Source organism: Leptonychotes weddellii, chromosome 6 (genome assembly GCF_054177405.1).
Source record: "Leptonychotes weddellii isolate Sample4059 chromosome 6, ASM5417740v2, whole genome shotgun sequence".
Lineage (NCBI taxonomy): Eukaryota > Metazoa > Chordata > Mammalia > Carnivora > Phocidae > Leptonychotes > Leptonychotes weddellii.
Window position 1 is genome coordinate 253,334 of NC_138374.1, and position 16,928 is coordinate 270,261.

Sequence of the window (16,928 nt, forward strand, 5' to 3'; positions counted from 1 at the left end):
TGCTGGGCCCTGGGGCAGGGCCCCTCACCCTGGACCCCTCCCTCTCCCGGCTCAGGACCTATACCCGGAGACTGTGAGCTACATCCTTGGGACCCAAGGGCACAACTTCACCCTGCACTTGAGGAAAAACAGGTGAGTGGAGGCCCAGCCTGCTGCGCCCAGCATATCCATGCCCTAGGCGTCCAGCTCCCTGGCCCGGCCACTCCGCCAGGCCAGAGGTGGCTTCTGTGGGGGCAGGCGGGGCCCCGGGCACCACAGTGGCTCTTTTCCAGGGACCTGATAGGCTCGGGCTACACGGAGACCTACAGGGCTGCCAATGGCTCCCAGGTGGTGGAGCACCCACAAAGGCAGGTATGGGCCCGGGACAGCCCTCCGCAAGGCCGGCAGTGGGCAGAGCGGGGGCAGGGCCGTGGGCCACTCACGCCTCCTCCCTCCTGCAGGGTCACTGCTTCTACCAGGGCCACGTGGAGGGGCACCAGCATTCCGCCGCCAGCCTCAGCACCTGTGCCGGCCTCAGGTGAGTGCCGCAGACCTGGGGGGTGTCAGCCATCCCCCACATGCTCCAGAGAGGTAAACTGAGGCCGAGAAGAGAGGGGCTCAGCGTGACGACCTTCCTGCACACGGGCGTCTGGCCTGTTAGAAGTCACAGGTTCCCCGAGCTACAGGGCTCCCCTCGGGCCCTGGAGGCCGTGCCCCGTATACCGCCCGCCTGGGGGGCCGTCCGTCCCCGTGCAGATGGAGCTTCGTCCTCACCAGAAGGAGGCCCCCTGTCCCTCAAGGGTTTGTCCCTCCCCAGATGCCCGTGTGGGGATGCTCTAATTCAGAACCACCTGGCTTACCTCTGCCCTCAGGGGCTTTTTCCGGGCCGGCTCGGACGTCCACCTGATCGAGCCCCTGGACGGGGACGGTGAAGAGGGGCAGCACGCGCTATACCGGGCGGAGCACCTGCAACAGAAGGCCGGGACCTGTGGGGTCAGCAACACCAGCTTGGAGAAGGCCTTGGGGCCTCGGATCTCGGCAGCCTTCAGGCCCCAGGTTGTGGGGTGGGGCAGACCAGCTTCCTCATCCGCTGCCCACCGGGACTGCATCCCCCAGACTCCCACTGTGCTCGGCTGAGTGAGGGTTCTACCCACTGAACCCAGTCAGGGGGTCCTGGTGTCTCCGAGGGGTCCCCATCAGGCCTGGCTCTGCCAGTGGCTGCAAGGATCACCCCTTGGCCTGAGCTGGAGCCTCCAGGATGGCACCCCCATTCCTGAGCACGGGGCTGGGTGCCGGCTCCAGGACCCCGGGAGAGGGTCAGTGTGTGAAAACTGGGCCCGGGCTAGGAGGACTGTGGCTGGGGTGGCTGACCAGCTTCTTGTGCCCCCAGAGCTGGCCACTGCCCCGAGACACCCGCTACGTGGAGCTGTATGTGGTCACGGACAGCACAGAGGTAGTGGGGCAGGGCGTGGGGGTGGCGCTGGGGCGGGCCGGGGGACTGCTGGCATCTGAGGGCCTCCATCCTGCAGTTCCAGCGGCTGGGGAGTAGAAGAGCTGTACGCAGCCGGGTGATGGAGGTGGTGAACCACGTGGACAAGGTGGGTAGAAACCCTGGTCGTCGAGCGGGGCGGGGCCGGCAGGGGGACCGGCAGCCGGCAGGGAGCTGGGCTCTGCGGCCCTCGCGGGCCCCGAGCCTGACCTGGGGCTTCCCTGCCCTCCCAGCTTTATCAGGAGCTCAATTTCCGTGTGGTCCTGGTGGGCCTGGAGATGTGGAACCACAAGGACCAGATTCACGTGAGCTCGAACCCCGACGTCACACTGGACAACTTCCTCCGGTGGCGGACGCAGAACCTGGTGGGTCGGCACCAGCACGACAACGCGCAGCTCATCACGTATGCGGTGGCGGGCGCAGAGCCGAGCCCTTGCGGCCAGGGAGGCCTATGTGGGGGGAGGCAGTTTTCGGGGCGTCCACCTTTGCACACTGCTCTTGTTTCCAGCGGGGTCAAGTTCACCGGGACCACCGTGGGACTGGCCAAGGTGGCGGCCGTGTGCTCGCAGGACTCGGGGGCTGTGAACCAGGTTTGCCGGCCTCCGGGCGCTAGGTCCGCGTGCTTGTCCCCGGCTGTCCCCACGGGCTGGTGCTCCTGGGCGGCCGCCTCCCCTGGAGGATGCGCTGATGCTTTGAGAAGTGTTGTTGGCGGGGTGCAGTGCCAACCTGCGGCCTTTCCGGGCCAGTGAGGGCGGGCGGGGTCGGGAAGGGCTGCGGCGTCGGCCAGCACAGCCTCGCCTTCTAGGACCACAACCTAGAGAACCCCATCGGCGTGGCGTCCACCATGGCCCACGAGATGGGCCACAACCTGGGCATGGACCACGACGAGAACGTCCAGGGCTGTTACTGCCCTGTGCCACGGGAGGGCGGCGGCTGCATCATGGCGGCCAGCATCGGGTGAGGCCGGGGGCCGCTTGCAGAGCGGGGTGCCCTGGGTGCCCCCGCCCCCACACCCCTGACGGAGGCACGCTGCACCCCCAGCGCCAGGTTCCCCAGAATGTTCAGCCAGTGCAGCCGCACTGACCTGGAGATGTTCATGGAGAAGCCTCGGACAGCCTGCCTGGCCAATGCCCCGGACCCCAGCCGGCTGGTGGGCGACCCTGTGTGCGGGAACCTGTTTGTGGAGCGTGGGGAGCAGTGTGACTGTGGCCCGCCCCAGGTACGGGCCAGATGCCCGCCGCCCCCTGCCCGTATGGATGTCTGTCCGTGACCCACCAGCTGCCCTGTGTGCTGCCCCTCAGCAGAACAGTCCTGCTCCCTGAGGACTGTCTCCACCCGGGGGCTCCGGGGCGGGGGGCCCGGGCTCTGCCCTGGAGCCCACCCCCGCCTCTGCCCTCCAGGCCTGTCGGAACCCCTGCTGCAATGCTACCACCTGCCAGCTGTCCACGGGGGCCCAGTGCGCACAGGGTGCCTGCTGCCGAAGCTGCAGGGTCAGTTCCCCTCCCGCCCCGCACAGCTGGGCCCGGCCAGCAGGTGGGAAGGGGCCCCGGGGAGCGGGCTGACACACACTTGAGCTCTGCTCTGCTGGGCAGGTGACGCCTGCCGGTGAGCTGTGCCGTCCCCCAAAGGACGCGTGTGACCTTGAGGAGTACTGCGATGGCCAGCAGCCAGTGTGCCCGGAGGATGTCTTCCAGGAGAATGGCACGCCCTGCCCGGGGGGCTACTGCTACAACGGGGTCTGCCCCGTGCTGGCCCGGAGGTGCCAGGACTTGTGGGGGCTAGGTGAGGCGGGTGCCCTCCGGCTTTCGGGGGGCTGCGGGGCCCAAGCCGGAGGACTGACCTCCTCCTGGCCCCCACAGGCTCACGGGTTGCTGTGGAAACATGCTACACCTACAGCATCTCACCAGGCTGCCAGGGCGGACCCGCCCACAGTTCCAGCAGGTGAGTGCTCATCCGTGGCCTGACTCCCCTGGGTCCAGGGCCACAGGATGTCCCTGGAAGTGGGGCTGCCCAAGAGGGTCTTCTGCACAAAGGAGTCTGGGGACTGAGTCAGAGGTTCTCCAGGGGATCCGCCCTGCCTTCCAGGACCCCCAGGCCTGAGCATCTGCCCTCATGGGAGGGAGGGTGTGTCGCTGTCGTGGGGGGCAGGGTAGGTGCCAATCAGCGGACCCTACAGCCTGTCCGAGGCTCTGGGCCTCGTTTCCTGCAGCTCCCAGGTCCTCATAAGAGGGGGGTCAGCATGCAACAGGTGGGAGACCCAGCAGAGCTGGTTGCATGGCTTGTTCTTCTGTCCACAGAGTCAACAACTGTGGCATCCTATACTGTGAGGGTGGACAGAAGCCCCTAGAGCGGACTTACTGCATCCTCACCTCCCACGCGGGCACTTGCAAGGCTCTTGTCCTGGAGGGAGGTGCTGGGTATGAGCCAGTACCCGAAGGCACCAAGTGTGGCGAGCAGAGGGTGAGCACCCAGAGCCCCGTCTGCTGCAGCGCACCAGCTGGTTGCAGCTGGTAGGGGCTGTGACCCAGATGTGAGCCTGGACGTGCCCCGTGTGGCGGTCAGGCTGCTGGGCCCCCAGGTCCTAGACACGCGTCCCACGTAGGCGAGCCCATGTGGTCCAAAGGCTGTGCACACGGACTCCTCTGTGCTTCGGAGAGACTCAGCAGGGGCACAGGGTGGGGTGGGGGGCTGCTTAAGAAGCCGGTCCTCAGTTCCCAGGGTTTGGAGACCGTTCTGTTCTGCAAGTCCACGCCCCCCTGGGCCTGGGTGGGGCCAGTCCTGTGGCCCTGGTGGCAGCTGTGGGTTGGCCGGCCAGCAGATGGAGTGTAGGCCAGGCCAGCCTGGATGTGGTGGCCATGGCCCGCCTCCCCCAAAGCTCGCCGTGCAGGCTGCAGGTCAGCTTCAGCCGATGGTGGAAGTGGGGACACAGGTGCCAGGCAGTGGTCTAGAATGTCTGCCCTAGGAAACCCCCCACTGCCTTCCAGATTTGCTGGAAAGGACTCTGCCAGCACCTGCAAGTTTACAGATCCAGAAACTGCTCCGCCCAGTGCAACAGCCATGGGGTACGTGAGCCCACGGGACACCCCGCCACCCGCCCTCTGGGGCTGAAGGAGACGGGTAGGCCGCGCTCGAGATGAGTCCAGGCACAGCAGGGGCCGAGCCAGCGCCCTGGGGACACGGCCAGAAGCTGGTGGGGATCAGGGCGTCCCATGTGAACACTGAGGCCCGGGGCAGTGGTGCTGGTGGACACGGGGGCCGGGGACTGGTCAGACTTGACATGCTCTCTTCCGAGATGGGGACGCGTGCAATCCGCTCTCAGGAACCTGTGTCAAGATGTGGGGACAGTCAGCCCTGAGAGCTCGAGGCACCAGGGGCTGGGGCGCTGCCCTCCCGAGCCTCTGTCTCCGAGAGCTTTGGGGACGTGCCCTGAGGACAGCCCACAGGGAGCCGCCCCCAACTGCGCCTGCCGTGCTGGCCTTGCTGTGGGCACGCTGGACGTAGGCCTCGCTTGTGGCAGCCACACACGGAGGAGCCGGGCTCACGGCCCATCCTCCACCAGCCGGGGGGCATGGTAGAGTCCCTCTCCGTGAGGCCTGGCCTGGTGGCTCGGCAGCCGATGACGGCTGCCCGGGTGTGTAGCGGCCTGATCCTCACACACACTCACCCCCAGGTGTGCAACCACAAGGGAGAGTGTCACTGCCACCCGGGCTGGGCGCCGCCCCGCTGCACAGAGCCGCTGCCCCACGTGCACACAGGTAGGCCCGGCCGCCCTGGCACCTGCAAGCCTGCACAGCCTGATGGGGTCCAGCGGGGGTCCCATCCTTCCTCAGACCACCTGGGCAGGCCTGAGAAGGACACCACGTGCCCCCAAGTCCCTCGGGGTATCGTTAGAGATTCAGGTTTGCAGTCCTTGATCCCGGGCTTTCTGACCCCAAGGATGCAAGGCACAGCCCAGCAGCCGGTGTGGCCGCCTCGGCCCCACATGAGGCCGGCGAGAGGCCCGTCCTAGAGGGAGGGCACAGTAGCAGTGACAGCATGCCAGCCCTTTTGCTGGCTCCTCAGCCCCCTTCCGAGCACAGGAGTCTGAGGGGCCCCCACTCCCCCAAGTGTCTTCCTCTGCAGTGGCCACTGTGCAGGCAGCCGTCCGCAGCACCATGGTCTCCAGGGCCTGGCCAGACCTTGCTCACGTCACTGTGGGCTGGGGGCCAGTCACTGCCAAGTCCTCCAGCCCATCATCTGAGAGCCCACAGCGCGGGTGTAACGGACTGGGTCTCAGCGCGGAGGCTCCTCAGATGGGCCCTGGGCTCCCGGTTCTCTGCCTGAGAAAACTGTGCCCTCCTCAGCCCCAGAGCCCTCCCAGCCCTCACTACCCTATTGACACCTGGCCTCATGCACCCCCACAGGGTCCAGGAGCCTCCTGGTGGGCGTACTGGTATCTGTGGTGCTGCTGGTCGCTCTCCTGGCCGGAGCGGTCTTCTGCCTGAAGGCCCGGCGCCGCGTCTCTGGGAGGTGAGCCTGCTCTGGGGTTGCAAAACATCATCGCGGGCAAGGGGCACTTCCCGTGCTCACACACCGTTGGGAAATGCCCCGCTGAAGTTTGAGAAGAAGAGGAACAACCCTTCACGTAGAGGGCCTTGGGGCCTCTGCCTCTCGAGGAGGGGGAGCAGGTGACAAACGTGGCTGACAAGTGGACGTAAACCCAGAGAGAGCCCCTCCATCCCCTAATCAGTGCCAGAGCACTCGGGATGATGTGGGCTCTGCCCCTGGTGCGCAGCTACGCTCAGCTGCCATGGGACCTCACCCCTTCTTGCCGGTTGCAGGACACACCCTGGAGCCCCTGAGTCCCTGGGCCAGACCCTGAGGCCAGGACACACTGACCAGTCTTGCTTTCTCCCCAGGAACACGGCGCCCAAGACTGCCAAGGGGCTCTCCAACCCCCTGTTCCACGAGGGGCGCGGTGTGCCAGCCAAGGGTGGGGCTCCGGCCCCCACCACCCACTCCAGCGAGCCCACCGGGCCCACGGCCTCCACAGTGACCCCTAAGCAGCCGCCCCCTGCTGTAAGCACTGCATCCCGCCATCCCTAGGCCATCCCTGATCCCTCCCAACAGGGCTTAGAGCTGCCCCACCTCCGTGAAGCAGGCTTTACGGGTGGACAGTCTGAGAACCCACACTTAAACCCGAGGCTCTCGGCCTCTGCAGGCTCGGTTGGAAGGTGTTAAGGCCCAGATACCCTCTGTTGCTGCCCAGCACCTTCGGGCCCCTCCACAACAAGGCTGAGGGAAGGGAGTGTGGGGGTCGCACCTGGGCTCAGGCCTTGGGGGCCAACGGGGTGGGGCAGAGCCCTGCATGCGCACACTTTAGTCTTCCTCCTCTGGGAGGGGTGGGAACCTTGGGTCCTGAGCTGGGGGCAGAGCTCCAAAGCCAGACTCCCTGGAGGCAGCCTCCCTGTGAGACCCAGGCTCTCCACCCTGTTCCCCTCTAGCCTCCAGCCACCATGTCCAACCCTCCCTTCACTGTTCCTGTGTACACCCGGCCGCCCCCAGACCAGGTGAGCAGCAGTGGGGCCCAGCAGCCAGGCCATCTGGGGGCACCAAACGGGTCCTAGGCGGGGAGTGCAAGGGCTGGGGGCTGGATTTGGTGGGCTGGGGACCCTGGGACAGCCGTGGCAGCACTCATAAGGCTGATGGCCCCGCCCCGAGAGCACATTGACGGAACCCAGGGGCCCAGAGGGCCTGACTGCCGCCCCTCCCTCCCAGCAGCTCCGCCCTGCTCCTCCTGCCAAGCCCCTCCCTGAACTGAAGCCCAAGCAGGTGAGAAGCCTCTGCCACTCAGGAGACTCCCCCGGCTGCGCCCGTGCCCTTCCCTGGCTGCCGGCCCTTCCATGGCTAGACCCGGTGGTGTCCTCAGCTTCCCTTTGGAGCTCAAGTCTGGAGATGCTCTGAGAATGCGCGGCAGACGACTCCTTCCGCTGTGACCCCCAGGGTCTGCGTCCATTCAGAGGCCCTGCCGGCAGCAACCGTTACTGTGCTGTTTGCTTCACGAAGATTCTCTCCTTCCTTTTTAACTTTTTGAACTAATTTTAGGCTTACAGCAAAGCCACAGAAATAGCCTTAGGAGGGGTTTTGACAGCAAAAACAGGGGCAAAGGGGCAGAAAGGGGTCTAGCCAAGGAGTGATGATAGCCAGCCAAGGCTACAAGGGAGCTGTGCTGTGCCCACCAAGGGTCTTCCCTGGGGGGCGGGGGTGTGGCCAGTGTTCCCGTTGGGCCTTCCCTTCCTCCACCCCAGATCCTGGGGGCACCTGTCCTGCCAGCCCAGAGAAAGCTGAAATGCAAACAGATGCAAAGTTTAGTGGTTAATTGTTTAGTGGTTAATTCTTGGCTTTTGAACCTCCAAAGACCCACATTCTGGCCATTTAAGAGCTTTTCTTGGGAAACCCTGGGGTAGGGTGGGGTGGGTTGCTCAGGGAGAGGGGGAGGTGGTGAGGTAGGTTGTGGTTGATGGGCCCAGGAGGGGGTTCTGCCACGTTTGGGTTTGATTCTGCCCCATCTGGGGGCACTTTGTCGAGAAGCCTGCAGGGGGGTCAGGAACAGAGTGGACCTGGGGAACTTTGCTAGGAGATGCTGGGGAAGACGGGGCATTCAGTGGTGTCCAGCGTCCACTGTCTGTGTCCTCCAGGGTGTGAAGCCGACCTTCCCACCCCCGCTGCCACCGGTCAAGCCTGGGGCTGGAGGGGCCAACCCTGGACCCACGCAGGTGAGCCTCTCTCTCCCAGGGCGCTGGGCAACAGGGTGCGCAGTCTCCCCGGCTGGCTGGCTGAGGCACCGTCCTGAGGGGGACACCGGCCTGAGGGGGACACGGTCCGCCAGGTTTGTTTCAACATCCACTTGACACTGTTGGGACTTTTCAGGGGGCCGCTTCTGTTGGCTGTGAAACTTTTCCTCCTGTTAGTACAAGGGAGACAGTGTAAGGTTCCCAAGGCTTAGCTGCTGATCTTGTGGCCACAAGTGTGAGCAGCATGACTCCATGTTGCGTGAGCAGTGACCTACATTTTAGGAAATGCAAAAGGAAGTATGATTCATTTGTGCTCTTGGTAGCAGATCCGTTTTAGCATCGGTTCTTTTTCTTCCTCCGAGGGCGCCGTTGGTCCGAAGGCTGCTCTGAAGCCCCCGGTGCAGAGGAGGTGACGCGGGGCTGCAGGCGCTGGGCCTGGGTGCGGCCTGAGAAGTGCTAACAGAAGAGCCGGGCCGACTCCCCTCTCCCACCGGCCGGCCACCCCCGCCCGGGACCCCCCATCGCACCCCCGCCCGGGACCCCCGGCCTTCTGCACTGCGCCCCCCCCCGGGGGTCCCGCACCCCGAGGGGCGACTGCGGCCGGCCGCTGCTCTGGAAGCAGCACCCCCCCCGCCCCGGCCCCGTCCGCGCAGCAGGGCCGAAACTGCAATGAAGTGTATTTTCTGATTAAGCCATTGATCAAGTTCTAAATAATCGGAGATTTTTATTAAATCGATGTTAGAGTGTAAAAGAACGTGGGATACAATTTATAACACGTTAAGGGCTCCGTGCTTGTCAAAGCGCGCGCTGGAAACCGACGAGGCCCAAATTCTACCTTCTCTCCTGGACCCTAGCAGGACCCCTCCCCACCGGAAGTCAGCCGCCCAAGGGCGCTGAGGCAACGGCCCCAACATCACGTCCCGCCGCCCCGCCCCTTCCGGTCCCCGCGGCTATCCGGCCGCCGTCACCCGGCAACGGCCCCGACGTCGCGTCCCGCCGCCCCGCCCCTTCCGGTCCCCGCGGCTATCCGGCCGCCGTCACCCGGCAACGGACCCAACATCACGTCCCGCCGCCCCGCCCCTTCCGGTCCCCGCGGCTATCCGGCCGCCGTCACCCGGCAACGGCCCCAACAGCCAGTCCCGCCGCCGTGCTGGGCGCAACTGGGCCGAGCTCGCGGTCCCCGCCGCGGCCTCTGCGCCTGGCTGGACGGGCTCCCGCTCAGCGCCCCCAAGCGCCACCTGGCCCGGGACTTCAGCGACGGCGGTGAGGGCGGGCCGGCGGGGAGACGCCGGGGACTGCCAGGCCGGGGTCCTTGGCGGGAGGACCGAGGGCTTGGGGGTGCCCGGCCGGGGAGGGTGGAGGCCGCAGGGCCGCCCGTCAGCAGGCTGAAGGATGCCCAGCGGTCAGACCGCAGGGCCCGGCCAGTGCCTGCGAAGCGTCCCAGCCGCGCAGGCTCCCTGCAAGTGCAGGAGACCCCAGAGCACGGGCGTGAGGGGCGCTCTGGAAGGAACGGGGCCGCGATGCGGCCGGCCCCTGGAGGAGGAGCCACGTGGCAGACAGGCGCCGCCTGCTGCGTCCAGCTGCGGTCGGGGGGAATTCCCCTCCCCCTGCATTTCCTGGGGAGGAGGGGGCAGCCTCAGCGCTCCTCCTGCAGCCCCTCCGACCCCAGGCCGGCTCTCCCAGCCCTCTCCCGGGGGCACCCACACGCTGCTGGGGGACCTGCAGGCTGGCCCCTGTGGCCGCTCCCCCAGGACGTGGACTGTCCCGAGTTCTCCCGCCTGGTCTCTGTCCTCCTCCACCTCAGGGGCCCTGGGAGACTGATGTGTAAGGAAAGGAAGACTTCTAAGCTCATCAGGCCAGGCTGACCTTGCACCCCCCGCGCCTCCAGTGATGCTGGCAGAGATCGTGAAGCACTTCTACCCCCGGCTTGTGGATCTGCGCAACTATGTCCCCACCTGCAACACGGACCAGAAGCTCAGCAACTGGAGCATTTTAACAGGCAGGCCTTCTGCCTCCCTGCCCCACTCTTGCTCTCCCCTACCCCTCCTGGTCTCTGGGGCACGTTCTCAGGCTGTTTCCCTGACAGCCTTGTCAGTGTTTGTGTCCCCTCTCCGCTGGAGTCTCACCATCAGCCACCAAGAGGACAGCACAGTCAGCTTGAGACCCACCCACCAGGGCGTCAGTCCTGCCCTCCGACTGTGCTCAACCCATGCTGACCGCACCTCTCACTCACTGACTCACCAGTAATTCTGGGCCCCTGCCTTCATGGGGTTGACGCTCTGCCTAGTGGGAAGACAGATAAATGAGATGCAACCAGCGTCAGTCGTGATGGGTAATAGGAAGGACAAGGACCCTGAGGAAGTGACAGCAGAATGAGGTGTGGGTGACCAAGGGGGGCAGCGGAGGCTGCCCTGGGGGGCAGGGAGCAGGGTCCCTGTGCTCCTGAAGCTGCCCGTGGCCCCTGGAGGCCATGGTCAGGACCTGGCTCCGAGCCTGACGGGGATAGAAGGGACTGCGAGGTTGAGACCTGGGCAGGTTCTGGTAGGACTCATTTCAGAGAGCTGTGAGGGAAAAGGGGACTTGGGGGGAGGTGGAGGCCGCTGCCCAACCCCAGGGGTGAGAGGGGGAGGCTCTAGGGGTGATGAGAAGTCTGATTCTGAGCACCTTGGAGGGGAGCCAGCAGGACTTCCTCACCAGAAGGTGAGCTCTCCCACAGAGGCCCAGGCTGGGCCAGGCCCGGCCTGAAGGCGCAGGGCACTGACTACTCTGGCCCCGGATGGGACGGCTGGGAACAGGGTGGTTGCGGGGCTTCTGTGGGTGCAGGGGCAAGAAGGCACACGAGTCCCAGCCTCTCCTCCAAGGAAAGCCAGACCCACCTCCTGGCCCCACAAAGTGCACTGCTCTGAGGACTACCCCCACTTCCTTTGCAGGAAAGTCTTTCACAAGCTGCGTTTGTGGGTCTCAGAAACGGAAATCCGAAGGGTGGTGGACAACACGCCTGGGGTCATCAAGCCCATCTTGTGTGCACTGAGGGAAAAGGTGAAGGATGGCGCTGTCCAGCAAGCCCCGCTCTCTACAGCTGTACGTGTTGGGGCCATTGTATGGCCTTAGACCTGCCGCGTTTGTCATGCTGGGATGTGGCCACGTGGGGATGAAGGCCTTGCACACCCGCGACCCTGGGGGGCAGACTGGTGAAGCCCCAGCCCTTGGCCCTTTCCTGGCCTGACCCACTGGCCCCGGGATGGTGAAAACTCCCTGTGCCCAGGCCAGCCCGGGCCATGCTGGCTCCTCTCCAGTTTGCCCCCCCACCATCTGTGCCTAGAAACACAGGGAGGTACGTTGGCAACATGAACGATGAGCAGCCCCTCCTCGGCCGGCCCTCACTGTACAACCTTTAAAACCTTTGCAGGATCCAGGACCCACCAGGGCTAATGCTGACAGACCATGGGCAGAGCTCACCACCCCAGCACACACTGGTAGTATCCAAATCCCCAGGTTTGGGGAACTGAGGCCCGTCACAACCCCCTCAGGCCTCCCACGAAGGGCAGTGTCAGACGAGGCATGTGGCTCTCTCGAGTTCACACCTCCGGGAGAGGGGGTCCTTGCTCTGAGGGGATGGTCAGGGGAGTCCTGGCTCCAAGGCCCCCCAGGCTGCAGCTTCCCGAGTGGGAGCCCGCCGCCCTGCCCGCAGTCCATGAGGGGGCCATTCCGAGGCATCCAGGGCTGTACTGTGGGATGGCGTCAGGCCAGAGGGCGCCTGCGTGGTGCCTCTGTGGGCTCCGTGCCCCCCCCCCCGCCCTGTGCTGTGGCCGGGTCAGCCTCTTCCCTGAGCTCCTGCGTCTGCTTATCTCACAGGCCTGCCGTACCCACGGCACCCTCCAGTGCGAAGACCCTCCGGAGTCCGAGGACTCCAGAGAAGACAGGCCCCTGTCTCCTGACCTCAGCCGCTCCACTCTAAGCTACCCCCACCAGCCCTCTGGGTTAAAGGCTGGGTGTTTGCCTTTCGGTCAGAACCCAGCCGGTGGGTGCTGGGAGCACCTGGACCCCAGGCCGCAGCAGCTACTGGAGGAAAAGGAGCAGGCTGTGGCCATGCTGCAGGAGATGGTCAAGGTGCAGTGACCTGGGTGCTCCTCAATGCCCAGACACCCCCCAGGAGGCAGGGGGGCTGCCTTCCCTTCTGGGAAGCCGGGACCCAGTGTGGGTATGGCAGGAGGTGGGGCAGGCAAGGTCCCTGACCAGGGAGAACCCACAGTTAGTTTGACTATTTAGAAAACAGCTTAACTGTGGAACATTCCAAACATACCCACAAGCAGAGAGAAGAGTATGGTGGACCTCCATTCCCCATGACTCACCACCACCCAGCCTTGGCAGTTATCAGACCCCAGGGCCCACGGGGACTATAGACAGTCACAGGTGCCACCACCCAGAGGTGCTGGATGACAGGCCCCAGGGCTGGGGGCTGAGTCAGGGAGCAGAAAACACCCCCCAGCCCAGGGCCTATGCCTGGTTCCGCAGGTGCACGGCTCTTCCTCTGCTCCTTCACTAAGGGTCTGCAGTGTTCCTGGGTTCAGGAAGTGCTCCGGTCCCTCGCTGACATAGAGAGGGGGCACCCCCACCCCCACCCCTATGGGAGCGCAGGCTGTGGGTTTGGACCTGAGACAGTGCAGGGAGGGTGGGGGTGTGCAGTCGGGTTTCAGGGCCAAAGAGCCATCAAGAATTGTGAGAACAGCACGGTTCCCTAGCGGATACCCAAATCTTGATGAGCTGTTTTCTTGAGGAAGCCAGAAAGTGATATCATCCTGTGGTTGGGATTTGCTGAAGGCAGCAGAGAGGAAGTGATAAGCAGCAACGGAGCTGAGGTCACCGTCATGCCCACACTTGCGGCACCGGTCCACGTGCCAGCAAAGCGCATCGTAACCGTTTCACTTCACCAAACCCGGAGGGGAGCACAGCTCCTCTGGCCCTTGAAGTGACGGCACAGCTGCTGCGATGGTCGCCGATGGGAGATCCGCCCCGGGGAGAAGACACAGTCCCGGGGGAGTGGGGGGGCGTTCCTTGGTTTGCCTGTGGAACAGCAGCTGTGGGTCATCCGGGCGGACGGCGCTAGCTCCGCGTGCGGCCGCGGGCCTTCGCAGCTCGGACTGGGGAGTGGGCGTGGGGGTCGCGCTGCCCACGCTGGCCCACGCTGGCCAGGGCTCACGGAGGGGTTTGATGAGACGCCGACCCCTGCCCAGACCGGCTGGAGCTGTCTGTCCGTGGCTAGAGCGTGGGCCGCCACACCGTTGACTTCCCCTCCGTGTTTGGGGGGGACAGCTTTCTCTCGGCTGCTGTGCTGTGCCTGGGGCTGTGCTTGCAGTTAGGGAAGGCGTGTGACGTGGCTCCGGAGCTGTTCCCACGGCCGGACAGCCTGCGGCGTGGAGCCTGGCGGTTCCTCGTGCACCGACGGCATGGGAACGTTTCCTTGGCTGTTAACTTTTGGAAGTAAAGAGTGCGCATGCTGCCCAAATGCAACGCCTACGTTCAGTCAACCGTTAACTCCACAAGCCTGACCCCCAAACCTGCCAGGGACCAGGCGGGGCTCTTCCAGCAGGGCGGGGCTGCAGAGGGCGCGGGCTGGGGGGCTCCACCAGGTCTGGGCAGCTCTGGCCAGCCAGGACCCAGGAATGCGCCAGAAGGGGTGAGGGAGGAAAGCCAGCACCTCCCATAACCACCCCCTTCCTCCCATGTCCTGCCTCCCCGACTCTATTCCTGCTGCCCAGAACCCCCAACTGCATGGTCACCCCGGGTGCACTGAGCTCATTTCTGACAGGACCTTTCCCTCGGGACCCCCTTGAGGGCTTTTGATGTAAGCACCGGCCATGTGGCCCTCACGGTGGGGCTAGCTGGACGCTCAGCTTGGGGCTGACCCTGCCCAACCCCCAGCAGAGGGACTGGGCGCTGCCTTTCAGACATGTGTGTTCTCCTGAAGATTTTGCAGATGAAGGTGGTCGGGCTGGAGCGCCTGGTAAAGCTGAAGGACCAGCAGATCGGAGAGCTGATGAGACCTGGGGACAAGTCCCAGGGAGCGAGAGTGGCCGTGGAGAAAGGCTCCTCCGAGAGGCCCAGGACCCACCCCTCCCAAGGCCACTAGACCTTGAACTTGAGCTTGCACGGAACGCCCCAGACCGTGCCGGGTCCAGCGGGCTCAGAGTGGGACACTGGTGGCCAAAGTGCGGCAGGGGCCTTGGTGTGTGGGTGTTCAGAGTGTGGAGGCCAGGGGTTCCAGCCCACGCCAGAGACCCGCCCGGATGCGAAGACTCTGGTCTCGCTCCCTGGAGCCCCTGAGCAGTGCTGTCGTCATGTGTCTGTGAACAAAGTTCCTGTCTGTGGGGTGTTGCATTGACACGGTGGTTGGGGAGGTGCTGGGCCAGCACGTCCTTCATCAGCCAAACTGAAGTCCTGTGGAGGAGTCTGTGGAAACAACAGTCCCTGGGGTCGCTGCACTTTCGGCACGAAGGGAGCACGTGAAGTTTGGGAAGAGCCATCTGAGCAAGCTGTGCAGGTGCCGGCCGCCCTCCATGAGTGGTTCTGGGTGCCTTGCCGCAATCCCCCAAGATGGCCCGGGCCCTCCAGTCTGCTCTGGAGGGGTCGGACCCGGCGTTGCTGTGGCCTTCTCACCGTGGGCTAGGCCACGTGGAGTCCCCATCCCTGGGTTGGGGACTTCAGGGCCGTACGTTGGTGTGGCCAGACACTGTGGTCGGCCTGCATCCCCCTGCTGGGAGGACACCCTGGAGCTTTGGTTCTGCGCTCCCCTCCCACCGCCTCACTGCTCACCCCCCACCTCCTGGGGCCTGAGCCTGGCCCCCTGCAGGGACTCAAAGCCACAAACGGCCTCCAGGGTTTCTGAGTCCTCCTCAGCCCTGAGTCAGACGGCCCGTGTCCTCCCTGACTCAGTGTGTCCCTAGGCCGCTGAAGCGTGTGTTAGGGCTTTGGGGCTCCGAGGGTGGGTCCAGGGCCCTGGAGAGAGAGTTGGGGCTAAGCTGCTTGGAAGCACGACCGGCCAGGAGGCGCGTGGAGACTCCTGCGTCAGGTGGCTGTTTTGGTGGATGGGGGTGGGGGCGCGACATCCAGGAGGGGAGCCGTTCTGGAAGAGCGCTCAGGTGCCTTCCTGGTGGGCCCGGGAGGGGCGGTCTCGGGGGTCTCCTACACAGCCTGACCCTGGAGAACGAGGAGCCACAGGGTTTATGGGGGTCCAGGCCCCGCTAGTTGTGGACGTCAGGGCTACAAATGGCCTGTGCATGTGCCTGGTGTCAGGAGTCAGAAAATCTGCCCAGAAATGGGGACTCGCTCAGAGCCCAGAGCTCGGGGCAGCATCTTGGCAGTCGTGGGAGGGGCGGGAAATGCCTGGGGAAGGCCTGGCTCGGAGCCTGAGTCAGGACAGACCCCAGGGGCTTTAGACCCGGCCCTGGCTGCCTGCCCAGTGCCTGCAGGAGTCAGGATGCGGTGGGGGCATCCCGTGCCCTCCCGTTGCTTCGGGGGTGCAGCAGGGGGCTGCCAGCCTGCTCCGGGGCCCAGACCCGTACGCACACCTGCGCACTCCTGAGGCTGGTCGGTCCCTCGTCGAAACGGGAGGCTGCTCTGTGTGTGTGCGCGTGAGCGCCAGCCTGTGTGCACGGTCATGCCCACGTGCTCTCCAGTAGAGGTGGCCCTGAGGGCTGGGTTTCGGGGGGGAGAGAGAAGAGGGAGTTTGGGGAATGTGGCCCCAGGTGATGGCGCCTGGAGGCAGGGGCCACTTCCAAACGCAGGCCCTGCTGGCTGACCTACAGATAGGCCTATGGGCGACCTCTTTGGGGATGGGGAGGGCTAGGGGGACAGGCAGGGAGCTGACCAGGGGCCAGGGAGCACACAGCAGGGAGAGGGGGTGGGAGCCCCACCCTGTGAAGGAGCACCTGGTTTTGCATCCCCAGCATGAGCTAGAATGAGGAACAGCCCAAGGGGGGTGTCTGGGATTCTGGGGGTCCTGATTCAAGGGCCTGGGGCCCCCCTCTGACCAGACCAGCTCCTGGAGGGACACCCTCTACACCCCTGCCCGGGCAGTGGGCTCGGAGTTCCTGGCTGTGGGCAGAGCTGACTCAGGCCTGGCCCCCTGGGCAGTGATGGCAGAAGCTGCCAAGCCACACACCCTGTAGGAGGCAGGACCTCGGGCTGGCACTTGAACCCTCCAGCCTCTGTACAGGAAGCCCCTCCCCAGCAAAGACCCCCAAACTGAAACCCCAATGACGGTTCCTTTGGGGGCTCCCTCTGGCCCAGCAGCACCCATGACCTTGGGTGGCCGTGATGTCACAGGACTTCCCGCGGCCAGCTTGTGTCCCCTCTGCGGGGCTGGGGACTGACAGTCAAGCCTGAGTGCTGGCCAGGGTGCTCCACATGGGACCCCAGGTCAGGAGGTGGGGTGGGGTTGGGACCCCCTGAGGAGAGCAGACCGCTTGTGCCCCCTCAGGCCCTCCCCAGTGTGCTTGCCTCTTGGGGTGGCACTCAGAAGAGCACCAGACAGGTGCTGGAGGGGACGGTGTGTGCCACAGGCTGCAGAATTGGGGTTACCTCGGGGCCTGTACGAAGCTGTTGACAAGTGAACCATGGGGGCGCCGCTGTGGGTCCCCCCCACCTCATTCTGTTTACCTGGGCCCCTAGGGCAACTTCATGGTCAG

At 65.0% G+C, this 16,928-nt stretch overlaps 2 protein-coding genes across 7 annotated transcripts; both read left to right on the top strand.

Moving 5' to 3' along the window:
• Positions 1-16: 16 nt before the first annotated feature.
• Positions 17-8,995, top strand: ADAM8 (ADAM metallopeptidase domain 8; the record flags this gene model as incomplete). The annotated part of the gene is made up of 22 exons (XM_081822984.1): positions 17-132; positions 273-351; positions 441-517; positions 852-1,035; positions 1,370-1,432; positions 1,509-1,577; positions 1,702-1,871; positions 1,977-2,058; positions 2,274-2,425; positions 2,510-2,687; positions 2,869-2,958; positions 3,061-3,250; positions 3,328-3,409; positions 3,766-3,928; positions 4,453-4,530; positions 5,139-5,223; positions 5,872-5,977; positions 6,367-6,526; positions 6,952-7,017; positions 7,226-7,279; positions 8,146-8,223; positions 8,604-8,995. Coding segments are annotated over 22 exons (2,373 nt in total), but the record flags the coding sequence as incomplete, so codon positions are not given.
• A 348-nt stretch (positions 8,996-9,343) lies between these two features.
• On the top strand, positions 9,344-13,747 carry LOC115936560 (uncharacterized). Of its 6 annotated transcripts, none has more exons than XR_014146116.1 (5): positions 9,344-9,504; positions 10,046-10,240; positions 11,172-11,280; positions 11,651-11,717; positions 12,097-13,747. XR_014146116.1 is itself a non-coding variant. In XM_081823276.1 (5 exons), the coding sequence occupies exons 3-5, from the start codon at positions 11,288-11,290 to the stop codon at positions 12,358-12,360; spliced, it is 366 nt and encodes a 121-aa protein (XP_081679402.1). In that variant the 5' UTR covers positions 9,348-9,504; positions 10,046-10,484; positions 11,172-11,287; the 3' UTR covers positions 12,361-13,747. The 6 variants fall into 6 exon arrangements, 4 of the variants coding, with proteins under 4 accessions (XP_081679400.1, XP_081679402.1, XP_081679401.1 ...); XM_081823276.1 differs by having other exon boundaries at positions 9,348-9,504; positions 10,046-10,484; positions 11,172-11,322; XM_081823275.1 differs by having other exon boundaries at positions 9,348-9,504; positions 11,172-11,322.
• The last annotated feature ends 3,181 nt before the right edge of the window (positions 13,748-16,928 follow it).

Coding starts and splice junctions, on each gene's coding strand:
- LOC115936560 (XM_081823274.1), top strand. CDS start 10,132: ATGCTGGCAGAGATCGTGAAGCACTTCTACCCCCGGCTTGTGGATCTG. Junction 10,485..11,171: donor TCTCACTCACTGACTCACCA/GTAATTCTGGGC, acceptor CTTCCTTTGCAG/GAAAGTCTTTCACAAGCTGC. Junction 11,323..12,096: donor AAGCCCCGCTCTCTACAGCT/GTACGTGTTGGG, acceptor CTTATCTCACAG/GCCTGCCGTACCCACGGCAC.